The sequence below is a fragment of the Doryrhamphus excisus genome, linkage group LG10 (assembly GCF_037039965.1).
Source record: "Doryrhamphus excisus strain RoL-2023G ecotype Guam linkage group LG10, RoL_Dexc_Guam_v1.1, whole genome shotgun sequence".
NCBI classification, from domain to species: Eukaryota; Metazoa; Chordata; class Actinopteri; order Syngnathiformes; family Syngnathidae; genus Doryrhamphus; species Doryrhamphus excisus.
The window spans coordinates 7,840,404-7,861,279 of record NC_136366.1 but is presented as its reverse complement, the minus strand read 5'-3'; the positions used below and the strand labels follow the sequence as shown (position 1 = coordinate 7,861,279).

Sequence of the window (20,876 nt, the reverse complement as noted above, 5' to 3'; positions counted from 1 at the left end):
TATTGATGAGACAGCAGCCACCAGGAAGTGGGGGTGTCACAAGATCTTGCAAGATTAAAACATTAATAACCATAGATTAATGTATGATCTCAATAACACAATAATTGCTGGGCGGAATATATTACCATGTGCATGTGTTTCTGTTTTCTTTGTCTCTTGCCTCCAAACAGGCGGGAAGAGATTTCACTGCATTTGTTTCAGCCCTTTGGCATGTTTGTTCCATAGAACAACAGCATGATGGGAGTGAGCCCTTTTGTCAATCATACAGTTTCTTTGTCTCTTGTTTCTTTGTAGGAATTATGTTACCAGGTTGCAATATGTCATGCACTGTATTTTTTTTCATTATACGTATTGTCTCTTTCTTGTAGACACAATCTCTGGTGACACCACTATGACCTACGCTGTCAATGGGAACATGTGAGTCTGTCTTATCTTATTTATGTCTAAGATGGCTTATTTTCTATCATTATGTCTACTATATTGGGTAATACAAGTGTCAAGGTGACTATAGGGATGTTATTTCCTCTTCTAGAGGGCTCTAATTATGTTAGAAGGCTGTTTTGAAGAATCATCAAACACATTAGCCCCGCCCAAGTTATGAATGAACCAATCTGATGTCATGTAAGAGAACCACATGACCGGCCCACAAGTGAGTGTGCTCAACTACTGGATTGAGCAAGCATAAAATGTCACTGGGACTCATGCCAATGCATTATGTCAGTTCTCGATTTAAGACAAAACCAGGGTTTGGAGGATGTGACAAATATTTAAAATAATATATTTAGTTTGCCTTTTCCTTCCTCGTTTCCTCATAAACGTTTCCTCATTCCTTCATATCCCTCAAACTGACTACAGCTCTGTTAATGATGTCGTCACATACTCATTATTAATGTTATAATGCTAACAATGTTCGGAAATGAAAAAACTCAGCTGGAGGCAGCTAAGTCATCACATGCATCACATCCTGGCATGCATGTGGTGCCGTGTAGGATTTATTAATTTTTTGTTATGATGGAATTTGTGGAATCCATCAAGACGCTGTGAATGATATGTAGTATTCTGCACTGGGCACTAGGTGTCAGTAATGTTACTTTAATGTTTGGTGAGGCACACACAGAAGACTTGATCGCCGGAACAACAGGCTTTTATTGCAGGCTTGAATGATCTCAGGTACAATAATTCCTAATAAAAACACAGGCCAACGTCACGGCTGTAACCCACACCAAGCTAAAAGTCACCATTACTTATTTATGCCTTCAGTGGCTTTTTTACTGGTAATATGTCTACCATAGTGGCTAGTATGGGTGTTATTTAATTTCCCCATGTTCCCATCAGGGTTTTATGCTATCCTCCTAAAAGTGTGTGCATATGTTCAGGATATGAACCTTGTCCCGAGCGCAGGTCGCCAGGGTTACCAGGTTGTATGAACAGTCTGACTCTTGAGTACTGATCCGGTGATCGCCACCGGAAAAAGAGTATCTTTAGGAAAAGGAATTCAGGAAGTGTTATGTAACTCTTGACCAGCAGTGGGTGAAGTGAGGACCTTCATGCGAAAAGCAGACAGCATGCTCAACCTGATCAGTCAAGCAGATGCAAGAAGAGGAGTACAGCCCATGTTTGGAAATACACATGATGGGATGTTTTTCATTTGCCCATCGGGCCATAACAGACCAAACCGGAACCTGGCGGACACCATCTAGGTCAGCGCTCATCCGCATTCCTACTACTCCAACCTCTCAAAAAAATGAGATAAAAAGGTGCCAGATCCAGATTAGAGCTCACGTGTGATTTAGTGTAATCCCCCACGCTGGCAGCATCAGCAAAGCATTATGGGTTGCAGATGATGCACAAGTGCACAACCACACGCGTGTTGATTGCGTTCATACCCCCTCAGCATCACAGGGAAGGGGGAAGATGGGGGGCGTCATCCATTAAGGTTATTTGATGGCTATTTTTAGCAGCACGTATCAAAACAAAAGGATGAATGACATCACATGAAACACCCAAGAGAATTCTCTTGCTTTTTGCTCCGTAGCATAAAAAGAATCATGAGAATTGGGTCCAGATATTTTATAAGACATTTACAGAAAATAAATGAATAAATAAAATATTACAATGGAAAAGTTTAAATATTAGAAGAAAAAAAATATTTTTGTACATTAAATTTGTAATATTCTGAATAAAAGTTCAGTAATGTTGAAATCAAATTTTATATTCATAACATTTAAACCTTTATTTTTGTCATCACAATTACATACATTTTAATGTATGAATATTCTCAAAAAAAGATGTAATTTATAATAAACAATACATTTGTAATATCTGAACATAAAATGGGCATACAATTTTAATATTACTGTGATTGGCTGGCGACCAGTCCAGGGTGTACTCCGCCTCTCGCCTGAAGACAGCTGGGATAGGCTCCAGCACCCCCGCGACCCTCGTGAGAATAAGCGGTAGAAAATAAATGGATGGATGCACTTTTAAAGTTATCTTATTAAATATATTGAATATTTAATTTTATTCATTTAGTGGTTTAGTGGTTAGCGCACAGACCTCACAGCTAGGAGACCAGGGTTCAATTCCACCCTCGGCCATCTCTGTGTGGAGTTTGCATGTTCTCCCTGTGCATGCGTGGGTTTTCTCCGGGTTTCCTCCCACATTCCAAAAACATGCTAGGATAATTGGCGACTCCAAATTATCCATAGGTATGAATGTGAGTGTGAATGGTTGTTTGTCTATATGTGCCCTGTGATTGGCTGGCCACCAGTCCAGGGTGTACCCCGCCTCTCGCCCAAAGACAGCTGGGATAGGCTCCAGCACCCCCCGCGACCCTCGTGAGGAAAAGCGGTAGAAAATGAATGAATGAATGAAGATCATAGAACTTAATTTTTATAAAAAGGTGTCAGAAAATATTGAATCATAATATTTGACAAATATATATCATCAGTCGGAGCGATTTGAAGTTTCTTCTCCTCCCATTATGACTGTTGTTTTATGATGTAATTTCATTGAGTGTGGCCCTAGCACTCATATCAATCAGGCTTAATTCATTGCAGCTGGCATGACAAGTGTTTATGTACGTTTGAATGCTTGTTTGAAATATAAAGAGGCTTTGAAGGATGGTGAACCGTTGATGGAAAGAAAAAAAAAATCAGGTAATGAGCGGCTTATTCCCCTTGCAGCCAAGCCCGTTATACCTGTACGTCAGTTGTATCATTTTCCTATAATTAGAGCGTGTGTATGAGCGGTTCACGTCATGACGTTAGAGGGACAAAGCCATCGAATAATGGAAGTAGAGAGAGCTGATAACGTCAGTCGGAGTGTCACAAGGTTGGCACATGCAACTTTTCACACGCCGAATTCCTCGGCTAAATGTACACGACACACTGGAAACTAATTCCCTCGTTTGTTTATTGAACTATATGATGTTTTACCAGTAGTTTGAACATTCTTGCTAGTGTGCTCTTTTCCAGAGATGACCTCCTTCTGGAGTAGCGTAGCAAAACTTGTTTTTTCACGCTAAATGCCAGAAAAGGGAAACAAATATGTGTTCATGTTTCGCATAAGGTAGACCCTGGACTGGTCGCCAGCCAATCACAGGACACATATGCATATATAGACAAACGACCATTCACAACCATTCACTTGAGTACAGTGAGGTCTCTATTGCCTTGGTATGCCAATTTTAGTGGATAATTGTAGATATTTGCTAATACAATTGTTGTTATTGTACATTTTTATTCACTCCAGAATGGATAAAAACACATTTTTTATGAATTCCTACATTTAGCCTCATTATTTTTTTCCCCTGCGGAGAATGACATCACATGGTATGCACGTTCTCCGGTCAGCTTTTTGAGTGGGCCACACCATGTTTGTGAATATGACAACATACTTCTGAAGACGTTTAGTCATCATGCACAAGCTTCTCATGTGTGACACCATGGCTCACAATCGGTGAGCAATGATTTTGTGAAATTCAAATAAAGCAATCCGCCGGGTGTGCTCAGTATGCGTGAGTGCATAGAAAGGCGCCGATGTACGTAAATAGAGCAGTAAGTGCTGCAGCGTTTGGTAACAGCAGCGACGTGAAGGTCTCCCGGGTTCAGTTCCCCGCCCCGGTTCTTCATTCACCAGGCAGACGCTCATTGAAAGGAGAAGAAGAAGCGGGGGAACGAATGACTGCAGAAGAATGTGATGCGTAAATTGGGAAGGGCTGAAAATAGAGCAGAGTTGGGTCAGATGATGAGAGAACCACACAAGTCATGAGACATTTTTAAAGACAAGGGAAGGGAAAGACGCACTTCTCCTTGCATGGCATTTGTCATTTTACATAACAGCTCCCATCAAGTGGAACATTTGGATGAATATTAAAGATAACGCAACCATTATGTGACATTGTACACTGTTTTTTTGCTACTTAAAATGCTCTAATAAATGGGAAAGGAGGCTGAATATTCTAAAGGCCCCCTAATGTGACCCACTGCAATAGAGATAGCCTCAACATTTAATAACCACTAGTCAAATGATGGATGACGTTTATGCACGTGTGCTCGTCAGTCTCCCAAGGCAGGGGTCCCAACCGCCCGGCCGGGGACCGGTAGCGCATTTGTGACAGGGCCGCATAGAAATAATAATTTATTAACGACTCACTGTCTCCCATCACACCTATGGGACCATCTCGTCTCAATGAAACAAGCTCAGGCCTCCCACTGATTTAGCAGGTGAGTTTAATTTTCCCTACACTTAACATTTGTTTTTAGCCCCGTCTTGTTATTTTATATTTGCTGTATTTTTCTGCCACACATTGCCGGTCCGTGAAAAAAAGACCCAAATCACACCGGTCCATGGTGCAAAAAAAGGATGGGGACCCCTGTCCTAAAGTTTAGTCGCGATAGGGATGAACACCCAAAAGTTACTGTAGGTATTTTGTGCTGTGCCTGTGAGAGAAATTTCAAGTCCATCTTTTTTATGAGGCTCGATCTTTGGGGTTTATTAACAGCACCACCTTTTGAAGAAGTTTAAAATGACTGTACTGCATCCAACTTCTGCAGAGGTCTTGAATACCTGGCAGGAAATGATAGCAAATCCACTTTTTAAGATTTTGGCTTTTCCAGGCTGTGGTCTTAAAGTTTGGATCAGATGATGCTCCACCTTTTTTTTTTGTATCACTGACATTTTTTTCTTTTTTTCATTTTGAAGCTCTACTTAAAACAGCAGTGGGCAAACCCTTCGGGTCACAGGCCACAGGTCTATGTGTAGGTAGTCATCAAACAGAACGACATTCTTACTCACGGTGCAACAACATGACAACACATCCGCTGCTACTATGTAATGGTAATGGTAATGGTTTAATTTCAGTTGAACATGCATCAGATTACAATTGAATGCATCACATAATCAGTTCATAGTTCCACATGTCCAAAAGGAGTAGGAAGAAGCAAAGCTTATTAAATCCTACCCCTCCATCTGGTACTTTTACAATCAGTAACTGTTACATTTGTTCACTTCCTGCTTTCCATAATACAGTTTTGTTTTTTTTTTCATCCCGTACCGAAGTACGAGGTGATATGACCATCCAATGACAAAATGGGTACCATAGTAAGTGTCAATATAGTGATATATAAAGCACATCATGACTGGTTCAAGACTCTTCATCCTTGTATTTAGCAAACATCAACTGCTTGTATTGTTTCTTGAATTGGCTCATCGTTGTGCATTGTTTGAGGGTCTTACTCAATCCATTCCATAGTTTGATTCCACATACTGAAATGCTATGGCTTTTGAACGTAGTCCTAGCATATAAGTGTTTCAAATGTAGTTCTTCCCTGAGATCATATTTCTCCTCTCTTGTAGAGAAGTATTGGATGACATTTTTAGCTAATTGGTTATTTTTAGCCTTATGCATTATTTTAGCTGTTTGAAGATTAACTATATCAGCAAGTTGAAGTATTTGTGATTTTAGAAATAAGGAGTCTATTACTCCTTATTACTCCTAAATAAGGATTTTATTATGTGGGTAATAAACAACAACTAAGAGATAATTTTAAATGTTCTATCAAGAGTATATTTCAATGTTATACTATATGAATATATTCTTTGTAATGATAAGGCATCTCGTGGATCTCTTTGCTGTGTTCTAAGTGTTCTGTTTTGTCTTTAAAGAAGTCCTACATGAGCAAGCACTTGGTCACGGCGATGAGGAAAGCTCTGGAAGAGCAAGCGATAAGATGGCCATCATCGTCGACGGGCGGCTTTAATTGAAGGTACGCAGCATTTAACAGCTTCACATTCCTTAAATGAGACCACGAAGTCTACAGAGGATGATGAAAAAGACGTCGGTCTTATGTCATCGTCCTTGACATGCCTTTACCTCTTTCATTTTACGGCAGCCTGCTTAATGAGCTTCCTTTTATAGATTGTTCATTTATACGAGGCCAAAGCGCAGGTCGAGCAAACACGCCGCGTACTTTATGATGTGTCTTTTATTCATTAAGAGTCATCTCAAAGGAGGCACCATTAATGGCTACAGTAAATGAAAGTTACAAACACCTTGAGAAGAAGCCTCTTGTCCTCCGATAATTCATGTCAGGGATTCCTTTTGTCCCAGATTCCTGTGGTTGCATAATTGGCTTTTTCTGTTTTTTTTTCACAAGCAGGATGACATGCAGCATGGCCTCGAAGATTGACGGCCGCTTTGGAGTTTTTTATGGCTCGTGAATGAATGAACAAATCACATCAAATTCATCTTCATCCATCTCAGTTCCACAGAGTCCTTCAGAGATGCGGCCAGGTATGTGCTGCTCCATCCTTCACAACCATTTCGCTTGTGATTTTAGCATTTCTCGTGTTTTTCAACATACCAACGCTGGCAAGAACCTTTTCCCTGGTTCAGACACCAACTAGATAGCCTACATAAACACTATAAATAACCCGCATCAGCTTGTTTATCGTTTGAAAGTATTTTTCCCCTGGAAACCAGTTTTAAAAAGACAGATCACCACACATACTTGGTCAGAGCTTTTCTTCCTGTCACTCAGAGACTGAAAACGCATCTCAAAAAGACACGTCAGATTATATTCCTCTCAGATTAGCATCATTCCTTCCTTCATGAATAAGTAGCATTTTTCCAATCAATCCAAAATCCAATCCCATGATTTGCAGTTCAGGTCTACACCACTTCAGGCTGTGAGCCACAATAATAGGAATATTGAATGAATGGTGATGCCGCTACAGGAGGGGCTTTCAAAGTGTGAGGCGCCAGAAGACTTGCGGGGAGGCGTAAAAAAGAAAAAACGTTTCTCATGATTTGTTACTTTTAGGGTAAAATGAATAGTTTTTTGTTTCAATGGTGAGAAGAAGAGTTTTTCCAGGAGTCGGAAAGCGCCCCACTCGGGTCTCCAAGGTCCTCCCTAATCCTGCACCGCAACAGCATCACTAACAATAATAATAACTGCAGGCTGTCGGGTGGTGAGAGTGTTCTTTTTGGCGTACGGCATTCATACCCATGTGGCAGCAAGGTCCAAACCAGAGACTTGTTAGCGCAACAGGATGAGAAGCCATCTGCACTCAGCCCCACTTGACCATCTGCAGCTTCTGGCAAGGCACTTTTTTGTTTTTCCTTCGTGATCAGACTCGAGTTTCCTGGCTTTGTTCTGACACATGACGGTAAAGTCATCCTTTAAATAACTTTAGAGGCTTCATCAGCGCAGCGTCCTAGTTGGACTTGAACCCCACTCAACAAGCGGTCATACAGCAAAGCACGGCTCTGATCGCCCTGACTGGATGTCTGTTTTAACAATCACATCTGTGCCATGGAGATTTCATGCCTGTTTCTCCAGAAAGGTTAACATTCTATTTATAACCAGAGGGAGGTGGGAAAGAGAGGGGGGGGGTCACCTGTGGCCCCAATGACCGGAGAGGGAAGGGAAGGAAGAGCAAAATAATGATAAATGAGAGAAGTCAACATCGAAACAGAACTGACGCTGTAGTCACAGTGAGTTACTGATACTGACCGCCTTTGATAAGAAAGAGACTGAACAAAACATCATGTCCCTGCTGCTCGGCCTGGGCAGGACTTCTAGCTTCCTGATGAATGAATGAATGAATGAATAATGCATTCTTCACATACACTGCCCTGCTCATACTCTACTAAATCATACTAACTCATTTTAAGAAGGGACAATTTTGTCTGTTATTTCCGGTCCGCACCTATTGTAAAATTACATTTTTTTTAGGTTGCTACCCCACCCCCATTTTTACTGCGGGAGGTGTGGGAAACCTTCCTTACCCACATTAGGGGTGCCAGGAGGACCTGAAAAAGATTTATTTAACATGATCAGAAAACTATTGCATCATCGATAATTGTCAACGGCACACTTGGTTGAAATTATTTTTAAGATCTCTACAGTCGATCCTCGCTTTCTGAATGGTCCAGTTGTAGATCTTTTTTTTCAAATATTCATAAACATTGCTTATTCATGACATATGCATTTTTTTTTATTGCGTATGACTGCAAAACAATCCACCCTGGGGCCAAAGAAAGTTTAAAGTTCTAGCTATTAAATAGGGTGAAAAATATTTTTTTTAATTCATTCATTTTCTACCGCTTTTTCCTCACGAGGGTCGCGGGGGTGCTGGAGCCTATCCCAGCTGTCTTCGGGCGAGAGGCAGGTTACACATCTGGACTGGTGGCCAGCCAATCACAGGGCACATATAGACAAACAACCATTCACACTCACATTCATACCTATGGACAATTTGGAGTCGCCAATTAACTAACTATTAATTAGCATGTTTTTGGAATGTGGGAGGAAACCGGAGTACCCGGGAGAAAACCCACGCATGCACGGGGAGAACATGCAAACTTCACACAGAGATGCCCGAGGGTGGAATTGAACCCTGGTCTGAACTTATTCATCCGCATGCAAATTAGCGCCAGGTGTGCATAAGGAGGGAAATAAAAGCGGCAGAAAACAAGGTGGAGCAGAAAGAAACAAACAAACAATAAAAGCATGTGTCTTGCTTTTAACGGCGCCTGTGTACAATCTCAGTTATTATTATTTTGAGATAAAAAGTCCTAATTAAGAGATAAAAAGTTTCATAATTATGACTTACCATTCGGATTTTTTCAGAATAGAATAGACGGGCTTCCATAATTTTGGAGATCAGTAGGTAGAGATAAAAAAAGTGGAATGTAATTTGTACACCACTGAGTGTGCAAGACGGACTGACTATTCCCAAGTGCGTTGGCTCCCTCTGCTGGTGAAACACAGTAAATGCAAGAACCATTCAAATTACATAATTTATCAATCTGGATATTGCATTCAATACAATCTAAATTAGACACAATGAATGTGAAAAGAACATCATGCATTGACTTGTGTTTAAGGTCTGGTATTCTTTTACTTTATTGGGAACACAGATTAGATTGATTTAAGGGAAATGCTTCTATTTTGCTCTTATTGAAATCCAAAAGTGTGAAAAAAATAATTTTAACTGTAAAGTATGATGTGCATTATTTATATTTTTGAAGTTATTTTTAAACTCTGTACTTGTATTGTTACTTAAATCTTTATACTTATATAATCTTTATACTTATATTGTCTTATACTACTACTACTACTGATTTGACAAGCCTTCAATACAATTAATCACAACATCCTGAAAACTAAATTAGAAAGGTACGGAATCACAGGATTAGTTTTGAATGGGGTCAAACGCTAGCTAGCTAACAGGGAGCGGCATGTGCATTTTTTAATTAAGTGTGACTACAAAATAACCCACCATGGGACCAAAGAAAGTTGGATGTGACTTTAATTATTTTAAATTGTTAGGTACTCAAACTATATGTTGCTGTTTTCTCAAAGGTTGTAATTTCAATGAATGTGTATACATTAGAAATTGTTGTATATATCATATAAATATGATTCCAAAAACAAAAGACACAGGAACCTGAGGTCAAGTGCTTGTTAAGGCAACCAGTTTTTTTTTTTAGTAAAAATGTGCCCTCTAAATTTGCAAGAAGTTGTGCATGGTGTCCTTAATTCTATAACACTTCAATTCTGAATGGTTCGACTAAATATTTAGCTTTTTCTTTGGCTTTTTGCAACACTAATTCAAAAAGCAGCCCCATTGCAGCCTGTCAGGGATTAGTCACATGCTGCAGAGTGCCTAATGCAGCTCAGTTAAATAGCTAAATGATAAATACTTTTCATCACTTTCTAAAAAAAGGGCCGTGAAAACAACATATGTCCTGTGAAAATATAAGGCTTGGTTACCATAGATATTTAGTAGAATAATACGAATTCTAACAAGGTTCTTGTTACAATGTGTCCAGGCCCTAAAATGTCAGAATTGGGGTTTTTAAAATTAAAATGTTGGCCAACCAAAATGTTACAATTGACGACTATGCAAATTTTAGCAAACACTGCTGTGGTTCGTGGATTGACACATGAGCTTGGTTTAAGTATTTTATTTTTAATATAAAATCATTCTTAAATGTGACGCTACAGTTAAACATGTTAAAAAAATCAAACACCCGCTAGTTGTAACGTAACAAGACGTTTTTTCCTTGTAAGTTCTTAGTCGGCCAACATACACTCCCCCCTCCCGCTTCACTCCTCTTCTTCCCAGAGTTTTTTTTTCCACCATTTTTTTCCTTTTTTAATGTAGGCTATTGCAGGCCGGCGCTGTAATTTTGGAATCTGCCCTTGTGCATGGCGGACGAAAAATTCCACACAGGGAACAGCGACATAGCCCATCTTTCTTGCAAGGCTGGAACGGGCAGCCTGGTCGGACTATGTACACCTCGTCTAATTGACGCGATTTGCTAAGAAATGTAACGTAGCGTGTGGAAGCGCTGGGGGGAAAACAGTGGAGGGAAATTTCTCACATTTGGAATTTCCTCGTAACTAATTCGCGTTTTTTCCGGGGAGGAAGCCGTTGTTGCAGTCACCTCTGGCCGGGGAGGGAGGATTTTTCTCGGACTGTTTTCGCATGAGCAACATCGCTTTTGGAGGTATGTCAAATTATGGAATTATTCATCATTTTTTATTTTAGAAAAATTAGAAATTTACATAAGAAATCTAACGTCAAGTTTGTCCTTTTTCACTTGCCCAATGAACGCAGCAGCAGCAGTCAGTGCTCGCCTTGCTAACCAGGTGCAGCCATCATGAGCGAACACAATTTTGTTTTCCCTTCGTGTTTGAAATTTATTTTGGAATTTCTTAAGTTTTGTATGGATTAGTCGGAGAACACAATACTCGTACTGCAAGCTAAGCGAGCTATGGTGGCCACATAAAAGACGACGACGGGGAGGAACAATCTAAACACAAAAACCTCCTGCAGCCATGTTTTTTTTTTTTTGGTGAATTTTCCTTCAAATTTGTGCAGAGTTGCCCCCCTCCTACTCCGGTAGTCAGGCCACATGAAGGCCGCTTCTTAGCGGCTTTTTGTTCGCCAAACAAGCTTCAGAGGCGGACACAAACACTGTTAAAAGTGTCCTAATGTCCAAAAAATGCATGTATTATTTTAGGAACGCTAGAGGATTTTTAAGTCTGCATGTTAATAACGCCCCCTGTAGGCAGCCATGAGACATGGAAATTCTAGCAAATATATACGTTCCTACCATGATATTTTTATAGATTTACTTTATGATGTATAATGTATAACCACCGAAGAGTGATTGTATTGCTTGGTTATTTTTTTTTGGCCACCTAACAAGCGTCACATGAGGATGTAAACACAGCAAAAGTGCACTGATGTCCAAACACATGCAAGTTGACTTTACTGTTTACTGTTGTAGTAAAGCCAGCCATGAGACATCAGAATTAGAGAATCAGAGGAAAACTGAAGCGTACTCAAACCGAAGCAGTGGAAATAATGTAAATCCAAAAATGAATCCATTCCAGGCACACAAAAATATGACCAAAAAACTAATTTTCTACAGACTAATTCTAGTTTTACATGCAGAAAACATTCCAAAACAATGTATCAATGATGAAGTTGGTAAATGAACATTTAATATCACTTTTCTATACCTTTTTATTGCAGACTTGTGGTTTCTTCTTTCGTCGTTCCAGGGGGGAACTTAGAGTTGATGCAGCAAACTGACGAGTTTGACTTTGCCAAAGTGTGCCTTACTGCATACCGTAGTATCGTGTAAACTAAGTATTGTGATCCAAGAATGCTGGAAGTAGACGTATCAAAGGGTAATACAAGACGTTTGTTACGTGCAATATTATAAGAGAAGCAAGCCAAAAGTTGCATTTGGGAATACAGTAATACTGTAATTAAAATTTTCTTAAAACTTAAACTTGTTATAGGACAAAAATCCAAAGTCCACTTAGGTTAAGCCGGAGCATGTGACAGGACAGGAAGACGTAGCCCAATCCTCGACCCACATGAAGACCCCGACTGATGCGGACTGCAGTCCAATAACCTTTGACTTCTGTCATCCCATAAACATATTATTTTAAGAAATGTAATATCCCCATGTTACTGCGTCCAACCTGAGCAATCATTACTTGCGCCTGCCGTGCTCCAAGACAGAAAGCCTTTTTGCCTTTGCCATCAGGAGGACATGACTGTCGTCTGACATGAAAGCCAGATTTTAGTGCATCTTTTTGCCGTTTCTAAACCCCAGCCAATCACATACGACTTGAGCTTGGGTGTTCTCTCCACAGCACAACAGGTTTTTTTCCTTGTTAAGTGTTTTGCATTTGAAATGAGGCTGTGATGAGGCTAGCCCCTTACAGAGGAGGACAATGCATTGCCGGGTTTCAGGAGGATAATCCATTAGTGTACGATTTGTTCATCTGAATAGACTTTTTTTCTCAACAGATTCAGAATTTTTAATTTATCGATTTAAAAACGGTCTTTCTTATTCCAAAATATAATGAAAGTACTTCCTTCTGTAATGAATTTACAATGACCTTTTTCAAAAAAAAACCCAAAGCGCATCCATCAGCAAGCTGCAAGTCAGCCCTTTCCTTCTGGCCTTGCATGGTTTTGCTTACGGGTGAATTTTTCAAAGAATGTTAAAAAAAAATCTACTTATCCAGTTTTGACAGTGAAGTCATAACATTTGGTATTTTCAGATTTCTGGCCTGCCTGCTTTTCTGTTTTGTACACTTGACGATTTTGTCCCAGATTTTTAGATTGGGAGTGTTGTTTGCACAAAATAGCAAACGGAGGCGGACTGAAGGAAGAAAGAGCATGCCAGCAAAAAATGCAGAGCAGGGAAAACAATCCCATACTGCGTTTATTTTATTAATCCTGTGGACGGCAAACACTTTTCCCATTTTGCTCAGCTTGCTTTTATTTGAGTCCGAGGGAAAGCAGTTGCCATTTTGCTACCGGGGAGGGTGGGGGGGGGGGGTAGAATTTGAATGCTGACCTTCAAGTCCTCATAATAAATTCAGTGAGCTGTTAGAAATTATAATAATAAATCTGTCAGTATAATTCTGCCTTTTGTTTGTCGAATTGAAATTTCATCTCATCTTAGGAAATTGATGCATGGGAGGCCTCCCCCAAGGCTCGAACATTTGTCATCTGCAAAAATCAATGATTGATTGAGCGGCTAAAATCTTTTCCAGATCTTAATCGCTTAAAAGGAGCTAACGTTTCATCTAAATGATTTTTCTCTGGATCTGAAAGAAGTCAAATATAACAACACCTCGCTCAAGCACGAAAAAATTACAAGGCAGCGTGATGAGATCTGACAGAGATAGAAACCTGTTAACATGTTAAATAGGATTTCCCATGTTACCTTTCCATTACGTCCACATGTGCAGTCTGGATCAGATCTGGATGAAATGTAGTTTTGACATGATGCAGCATAAATGTTATTTAAATTGGGTTTCACCATGATCGTTTATTTTGAAGTCAACTTTTTGTGTCGCTCATTTGAGATTTTGTGATGCAAAACGGTGTGTTGCGTGTCGGATGTTTTGCACGGCTCGAGCGAAATGCATTATCAGTCAAAAGTTCGGAGACACTTGCTCATACGACTGAATGCAAAAGTGTATTCGGTACAAGATTTTGTGCAAATTCCGGTCTATGACTGTGGTGCTGCTTTTGGATCAAGTGTTGGTGGGTGGAAATCCAAAAATAAGGATAATTTTGCCCAGTCTTTTGATGACCATGTTGAAAAAGAACCCTGAGCTTTTGAGAATAAAGAGGTACATTTATTTCGGTGTGGCGGCACGGTGATCGAGTGGTTAGCGCGCAGACCTCACAGCTAGGAAACCAGGGTTCAATTCCACCCTCGACCATCTCTGTGTGGAGTTTGCATGTTCTCACTGTGCATGCGTGGTTTTTTTACCGGGTATTGCGTTTTCCTCCCACATTCCAAAAACATGCTAGGTTAATTGGCGACTCCAAATTGTCCATAGGTATGAATGTGAGTGTGAATGGTTGTTTGTCTATATGTGCCCTGTGATTGGCTGGCCACCAGTCCAGGGTTTACCCCGCCTCCTGCCCGAAGGCAGCTGGGATAGCCTCCAGGAAAAAGCGGTAGAAAATGAATGAATGAATGAATTTATTTAGGTCTCTCCTGTACCGACCCTTTTTAAAAAAAATAAACACAAATTTGTGGAATTGAACATGGTTATGAAAATAGCTCATCAAATCATAAAAATAATGCAACCAAAGTATTGCTGAATTTACTTTTTTTTCAATACACAGCATTTCCAACAATATTGTTTATGTGACTTTGTTGTGGTTGAATTCCAGTTTCTACGACCCGAGGGGACATTTGACTTCACAAGCCATCCTTCGATGCTGTGCACTAAACAGCAATTCAAGCTCTGAAATGTTGTGTGATTAAATTGTCATTTATACAACCTCCAGACCTATGATTTTGGAACTACATGACGGTGGCCCTTGTTTTGAAATAAATACCCGAACAAGAAAAACATCCATGTTTATCCGATCTTGTGACGCCCTGATCTTGCGTCTCAGGCAATAAATAAACCGACGTCTTGTGTTTGCATTACAGCTGGTCAGGTTTGTAGGATATTTTATTAATTTAGCAAAGCAATAAAACAGTAGATTGATTTCTGATTTGTACGATCTCTGTGACAGTCGACTTCAAAGGTTCCGCTGCCATATTTTAGTTAGAATAATAAATACCGCAATGCTGAGAGACATATGGAGGGATCATTTTTAGCTCTTATCAACTAGCCTTAGTTTTCTTTTGATTATCTAAAATGGAAAGATTGCTTTCTTTGATTGTTTGCCATTTCTTGTTCAGCACTGTTATTGGTAAGTTATGGGGGGGGGGGTTAAAATGGGCCTTTTTAGAATCCATTTTGAGCATTGCAGGCATCCACTGTTCTGCTCTTTTTTTTTAGTGGCTGTGCTGAAAATGTCTGGAAATTGCTTAATTTATATTAGTCCCTGGGAAATTGCTTTTCAGGGGTTAGGGCGGCCGCATAAAATGGTGTGGATTCTGCTCATATTTCTTTCTCTCCCTTCTCTTGTAAAAATGAACCTTATTGGTTTGATGAATAATGCATTGGGACATTCATTTGCTGCTGCAGTGAAAATTAGGCCTGTTTACATACGGTGGTTATGTACACAAAATTGTCTTTTTTTGTGTGTGTCCGTCTTGTGCAGGCCTGTGGAGAAAAAAAAAATTCTGCAAAACAAATCTAATTTCTGCGAGTGGAAAACAGGGGTGGGGGGACGGGGGGGGTTGAAACTCCCGGGGATTTAATGAATCCATAAATCACAATAGCGCACGGTTTGCCGCACCCTGGTATGTTTGCAGTGTAATTTTGATTTTCATCAAAAATGTAATCTTCTAGTCTACGAGGGTTTTAGTGGCAGCTCGTATGCCGCCTTGAATTTCTAATTTTAGGGCCCTGATCTTTCTGGATTTATTTCTGCGTGATTCAAGTCTGGTGTTATTAAAATTTAATTCACAGCATTAACATATAGATTGAAAATGTTTTTATGGGGAGGGGGGATTGTGGAGAATACAGTATACTATTGGAATTTTACGAGACCGTCGGTTTGTAGCAGTAGTCTTTGATGTGTATACAGTATATGTTCAAGTGGGGATGCAGGGGGGAGGGGGGGTTATATATTTCTTCACATTATTGCTTTTTTAAATTATTGGTCAAGCCCCTTACTGGAAGACATTTATTACAAGACGACAAGAAAATGTGCATTTGATTAAGGAAAAGATTACTTTCCGGCCTCGACTCCGGATAATACAAACCAGTGCAGTGATTGAAGTGACCCGTCCCTCCTCCATTTTTAACTCGCTCCTATTTTTACTCCCCCCCTCCTCCGACCTCCCCAGAGTGCAAACATTTTCCAGGAGCCTAAGCAAATTTGTATTTTATATTTGGATTTTCTTTTTCCAGTGTATTTGAATTGCAAAGCAGGGGATTTCTTTTTTTTTTTTTTTGGTAAGGTAAGAACTTAACCTGGGTTGGTGGGAGAATAAAATGGTTTTAGCCCGAAGAGTGTCCTTCATTATGGTGCACAAGTACTGTAGCTGCACTATGATCCAATATAGGGCAATTATTTCTGGAACCTCAAAAAAGCACTGGACTCTTAAGAGAGGATGTGCAAGTGTTGTCAAGTGTCTTAAAACAAATTCAGTAGGCTTTAAACCATGCGTGTCGAGAAACTCCATATTGATCAAATGTCTGGAACCTACCAAAACAACCATTAGACCTTTTTCGCTCAATAGCAATCAGCAGTAGAACATAGGTAAGTGTCAGGAAAATATTAGTTTTGGACCAGAAAAGGCCAAAAAATTTGCCACAAATATTTTTTTGCAAAAATCCCAGCTGGACTGGTTGCCAGCCAATCGCAGAACTCAAATATTCCAAATATAAAGTGGATTCCAAAACATTTGTTGCTTCTTCTGGGCTCATTACCACCACGTTGGTGTTTTTATTTAATTTTTACATGCATTGTATTTTTTTACTTACTGTCTTGTGGCTTGCATATTTCAAAAGAAGGAACAGATGGCCAACGAACGAGAGGCCACGACCGGTATTAAACGATATGGATGACTAAGAGGCCAGGATGTTTTCTTTAGTTATTCAATGGCCTGCCTGTTGTTGATATTAATTACTAATGTTATCAGAGGTGGTGCTCATGGTGTATTCGCTCCACACTGGTCATGTGACCATTGTGATAATAAGAGGTTTCTTCATTGACAGAACTATTTACAGCTAAAAGCAACCCCCACTGTTTCCCAATTCTTTCCCCCTTTTGAACAATGTGTGTTTCGTTTTCAGTCCTATCCAGGCTTACAACATTAAAATAAATAAGTTTTGGCTTCATGCCTCTGAACATGTAATACAGTAAACCTCGGATATATCGGATTCAATTGTTCCCACTGGTTTTGTCCGATATAAGCGAAATCCGTTATATGCGTATACCGGAAAATGTCCGCCACATTCATTACACGAACGCGCAATGCCATGGGGGAACTTTCTTTGATCCATGTTCACAGCCAAATCTGAAGATTATAACATCTTTGTATGAATTACAGACATGTACATGAGCATGTACAACAAAATAAATAAATGAAAAAAATTCTCAAATCTGTAGAAATGCCTTCTTGTTGCTATTAGGGAGGTTTAGAAACCAAACGATTAACGTAAACGCAAAAGGCATTTCTACAGATTTGATAATTTATTTATTTTTTTCGTTGTACATGCTCATGTACATGTCTGTAATTCATACAAAGATGTTATAATCTTCAGCTTTGGCTGTGAACATGGATCAAAGATGGATCAAAGGCCACGATGCGGCCATCCGATATATGCGAGGGAAATTGGAACGGGACTGGAGATTTTGTCCGAAATAGGCGAAATCCGTTTTAAAAAATCCGATATAAGCAATGAATTTTTGTTGGAAATGCATTACAGAAAAATTGGTTCTTTTTTATCTGTCCGTTGTGAGCGAATTTCCGATATATCTGAGTCCGATGTATCCGAGGTTTACTGTAGTTCAATTTTTTAAACATCCAACATAAACATATATATGTAAAACGAACCGGTGCAGGTATTGCATTGTACATGTAGTCATTTTCATACACGAGTTGTGTGTGTGAGGAAACAATGTACCTTGACTGGTAATCGTGTTGCTTTGTCATGAAAATAAGACGGAATAAACCCCAGCGATGACAATGGGATACACAAACTGACATTTGGAACTTGCAGTAAAAGAAAATAAAACATTAGGAGATTAGAAATTAAAATGTTGCAATTTGCGTAAAAAAAATACATAGTCACCCCCCACCCTTTGCATTCAGCCTTAACTATTTGGCATTTCAAATTGTATACTTTCCATTTGACATTTAAATGTCATGGTTTCCATTTCCATTTTCCCTTTAAAGCGGCATGTAAACGAGCAGATGCAGCCCAAATGGCCTGGAAGGGGGTTCTAGAAGGGCTCAGGTGCACGTTTCGCACATTCCATTCTTGTTCTTCATTGTTGCTGTTGACGGAGTCGTATTGTGTTGAGCAGCCGCAACAACAATGCATAGCTTTCATTGCTAAGCTATTGCCACATTGTGTTCTATGCTCATCATCGCGCCTTTCCTTTTCCGTATGGTACACTTTAGTGGTGACATCACAACCTTATAACGCCGAATCAGAAGCAGAACACACTATCGAGTGACACGGGAGACAGTCCAGTGGTAAATATTAAGCAATTGGTATGTGCAAGACTGTTTTAGTACCCTTCCAGCCCATTACATGTACTGTATACTGGAGTTAACCAGATTGGGAATTTATGCTATTTTTACACGACCACTTTTCCACTCTTTTCCGCAATGTCAGTCATCCAGGTTTATCCCAGTTTTGTTCGGTTCATTTTGAGAACATTCTGCTCACATTACTTTTTATAGTCATGTGCTGAAGCGTCAAGCTGTGTAGATTTTGGATAGTTCTGTGAATCTGAGTAGCACAAAGGTATGGGCCGTGAAAGGTCCAGTATGAGCAACTTAAGGCAACCTTTTCACCATGGATAACACTTTTGTTGTCCCCTAATGTCAGTCAGTCAGCATGACTGCATCTATTCGGGGTTTGACTAAAAGAGATGAATGTTTTCCGAACTCATGCAAATGTTGTATTGCACAGAAAAATGGCGTCCCCATGGAGGTTTGCATGGATATACTGTAGTTCAGCTTCCCATAGCTGATGAGGCTGGGCCCCATCAAGCATTATATAAAACAATGTAATATATTGTAGCATCACTGGTAGTGCTTTTGGTTTACCAGCATACATTGTGGCACTTTTTTTTTGGGCCAGAACGCCATCAAGGTTTGTACAAGCTCATATTCCAAGCTAAACTGATGAAAATCAGATGAGGTTGCAAAAGCGCAAAGTAAAGTATTTCAGGTCATTTTTCTGAATAACATTTCCACTTTCTTGTTAACCCATCCAGGAGTCCAGGCTCAGAGGAGGCGGAGTCATGAGTGCGCCAGAGGCACCCAATCCCGGCAAGGAGCAAGGGAGCGACGGGAGCAACGGCAAGCCTTCAACATCAGCCGCCACCAGTAAGGACGCCAACTCCCCTCCCGTCACGATAAAGAAGGAGCCGGGTACCGTGGAGACCAGCAACGGCAGCGTCTGTGATGCCACCAACCCGGCGGAGATTTGCGTCGTCATCGGAGGGAGCGACCCCAAAGGCAGCGGAGGCGGATCTCGTAGAACTCAGACGGAGGGTATGTTCGCCCTTGGCACACCACCTCCAACGAAGAGCACAGACTCATGCATAGGTGTGTTAAATATGTACTGTCATTTCAACAGATTTAACCTTTCTTCACACACCACAAAGTACTGCAAAATATTCATGAAAATTCACTTTGGAAAGCCGGGTCCCTTTGTGAGAGTTAATCCAAAATGACGGCACAACAAGCTTCTCCCCGACCCTTTTAAGGTTGCTTCTCGGCAATGCTTGAAGTTTGTTGTTTGGTCATTTTGGACTGAAGTTAAAAGAAACAATCCACAACTCTTCACAATGGCATTGACAACGATGTTGATATTCTCATACAATTACTTGTAAGACTGGATTACACTCGCTAACCACTGCTAAAGTAACACGCGGCAGACAAATGGACGGTAAACACATGCTGCGCCATTTGCTCACACACATCAAACCATACCGTTATCAATATCCTAGGAATCAAACTTCAGGCTCCCACTGATGGGGAGTTTTATAGTCTTTTAATTAGATTTGGAACTTTTCCTTGTTTTATCCATTGGTATATGACGATAGCATTAGATTATATGCCTGGAGAGCACCTCTGTCAAACGAGCTGGGTCCTCATTCATACAACATTTGCTATAAATTATGCTACAGCTGAAAATATTCCGATTAATAAAACCGTTCGTACGCACACCTGCACGCAATTGTCCTTTGATAAATCACACTCCACCTATAAGTTAGCACAGCAAGATTTACCCCTCATCCCGCCCTCGGCACACCCACATTTTACCATATATGGTCAATTCAAAGTACCTCATGAATGCTGTGGCCAAATTTAATGAGCCTGAGTTGCATTTCCCTGGATTCACAACTGTCCAAAGAAAAGTGACAGAGGGAGCACTTATTAGCATATTAGCTCTGTTCCATGCAATCATTTAATTGCTAACCTGATGTTTGTGTTATACGTATGTTTGTCATCCAACACATCATATTATCATGACATCAAATTATGAAGTATTGAAACACTGCGTTGTGTTTTTCATGTATCTGTTTTATTTTATTTTCATCCGGATATGTGCGTAATGGTCAGTCAAATAAATAACAAGACTCGGCGTGATGTTATCATGCAATGATGGATACATGGCTTCCATAGCGTGTTTATTTCTACAATGTGATTTCACTTCACC

The 20,876-nt window shown here is 40.1% G+C and overlaps 1 protein-coding gene across 9 annotated transcripts in view; it reads left to right on the top strand.

Annotated features, from left to right (window-relative positions):
• Nucleotides 1-6,211: 6,211 nt before the first annotated feature.
• znf618 (zinc finger protein 618) overlaps nucleotides 6,212-20,876 on the top strand; it is a 33,595-nt gene continuing 18,930 nt past the window's right edge. For 4 of the 9 annotated variants that reach the window (XM_078793960.1, XM_078793962.1, XM_078793957.1 and 1 more), the window contains exons 1-3: nucleotides 6,212-6,269; nucleotides 6,663-6,796; nucleotides 19,426-19,759. In XM_078793960.1, the coding sequence (XP_078650086.1) occupies nucleotides 6,728-6,796; nucleotides 19,426-19,759 (403 nt within the window). In that variant the 5' untranslated portion in view covers nucleotides 6,212-6,269; nucleotides 6,663-6,727. Of the gene's footprint in view, nucleotides 6,270-6,337; nucleotides 6,797-10,599; nucleotides 11,024-19,425; nucleotides 19,760-20,876 lie in introns of those variants that run through there. The other 5 variants (XM_078793964.1, XM_078793961.1, XM_078793958.1 and 2 more) reach the window with 4 other exon arrangements.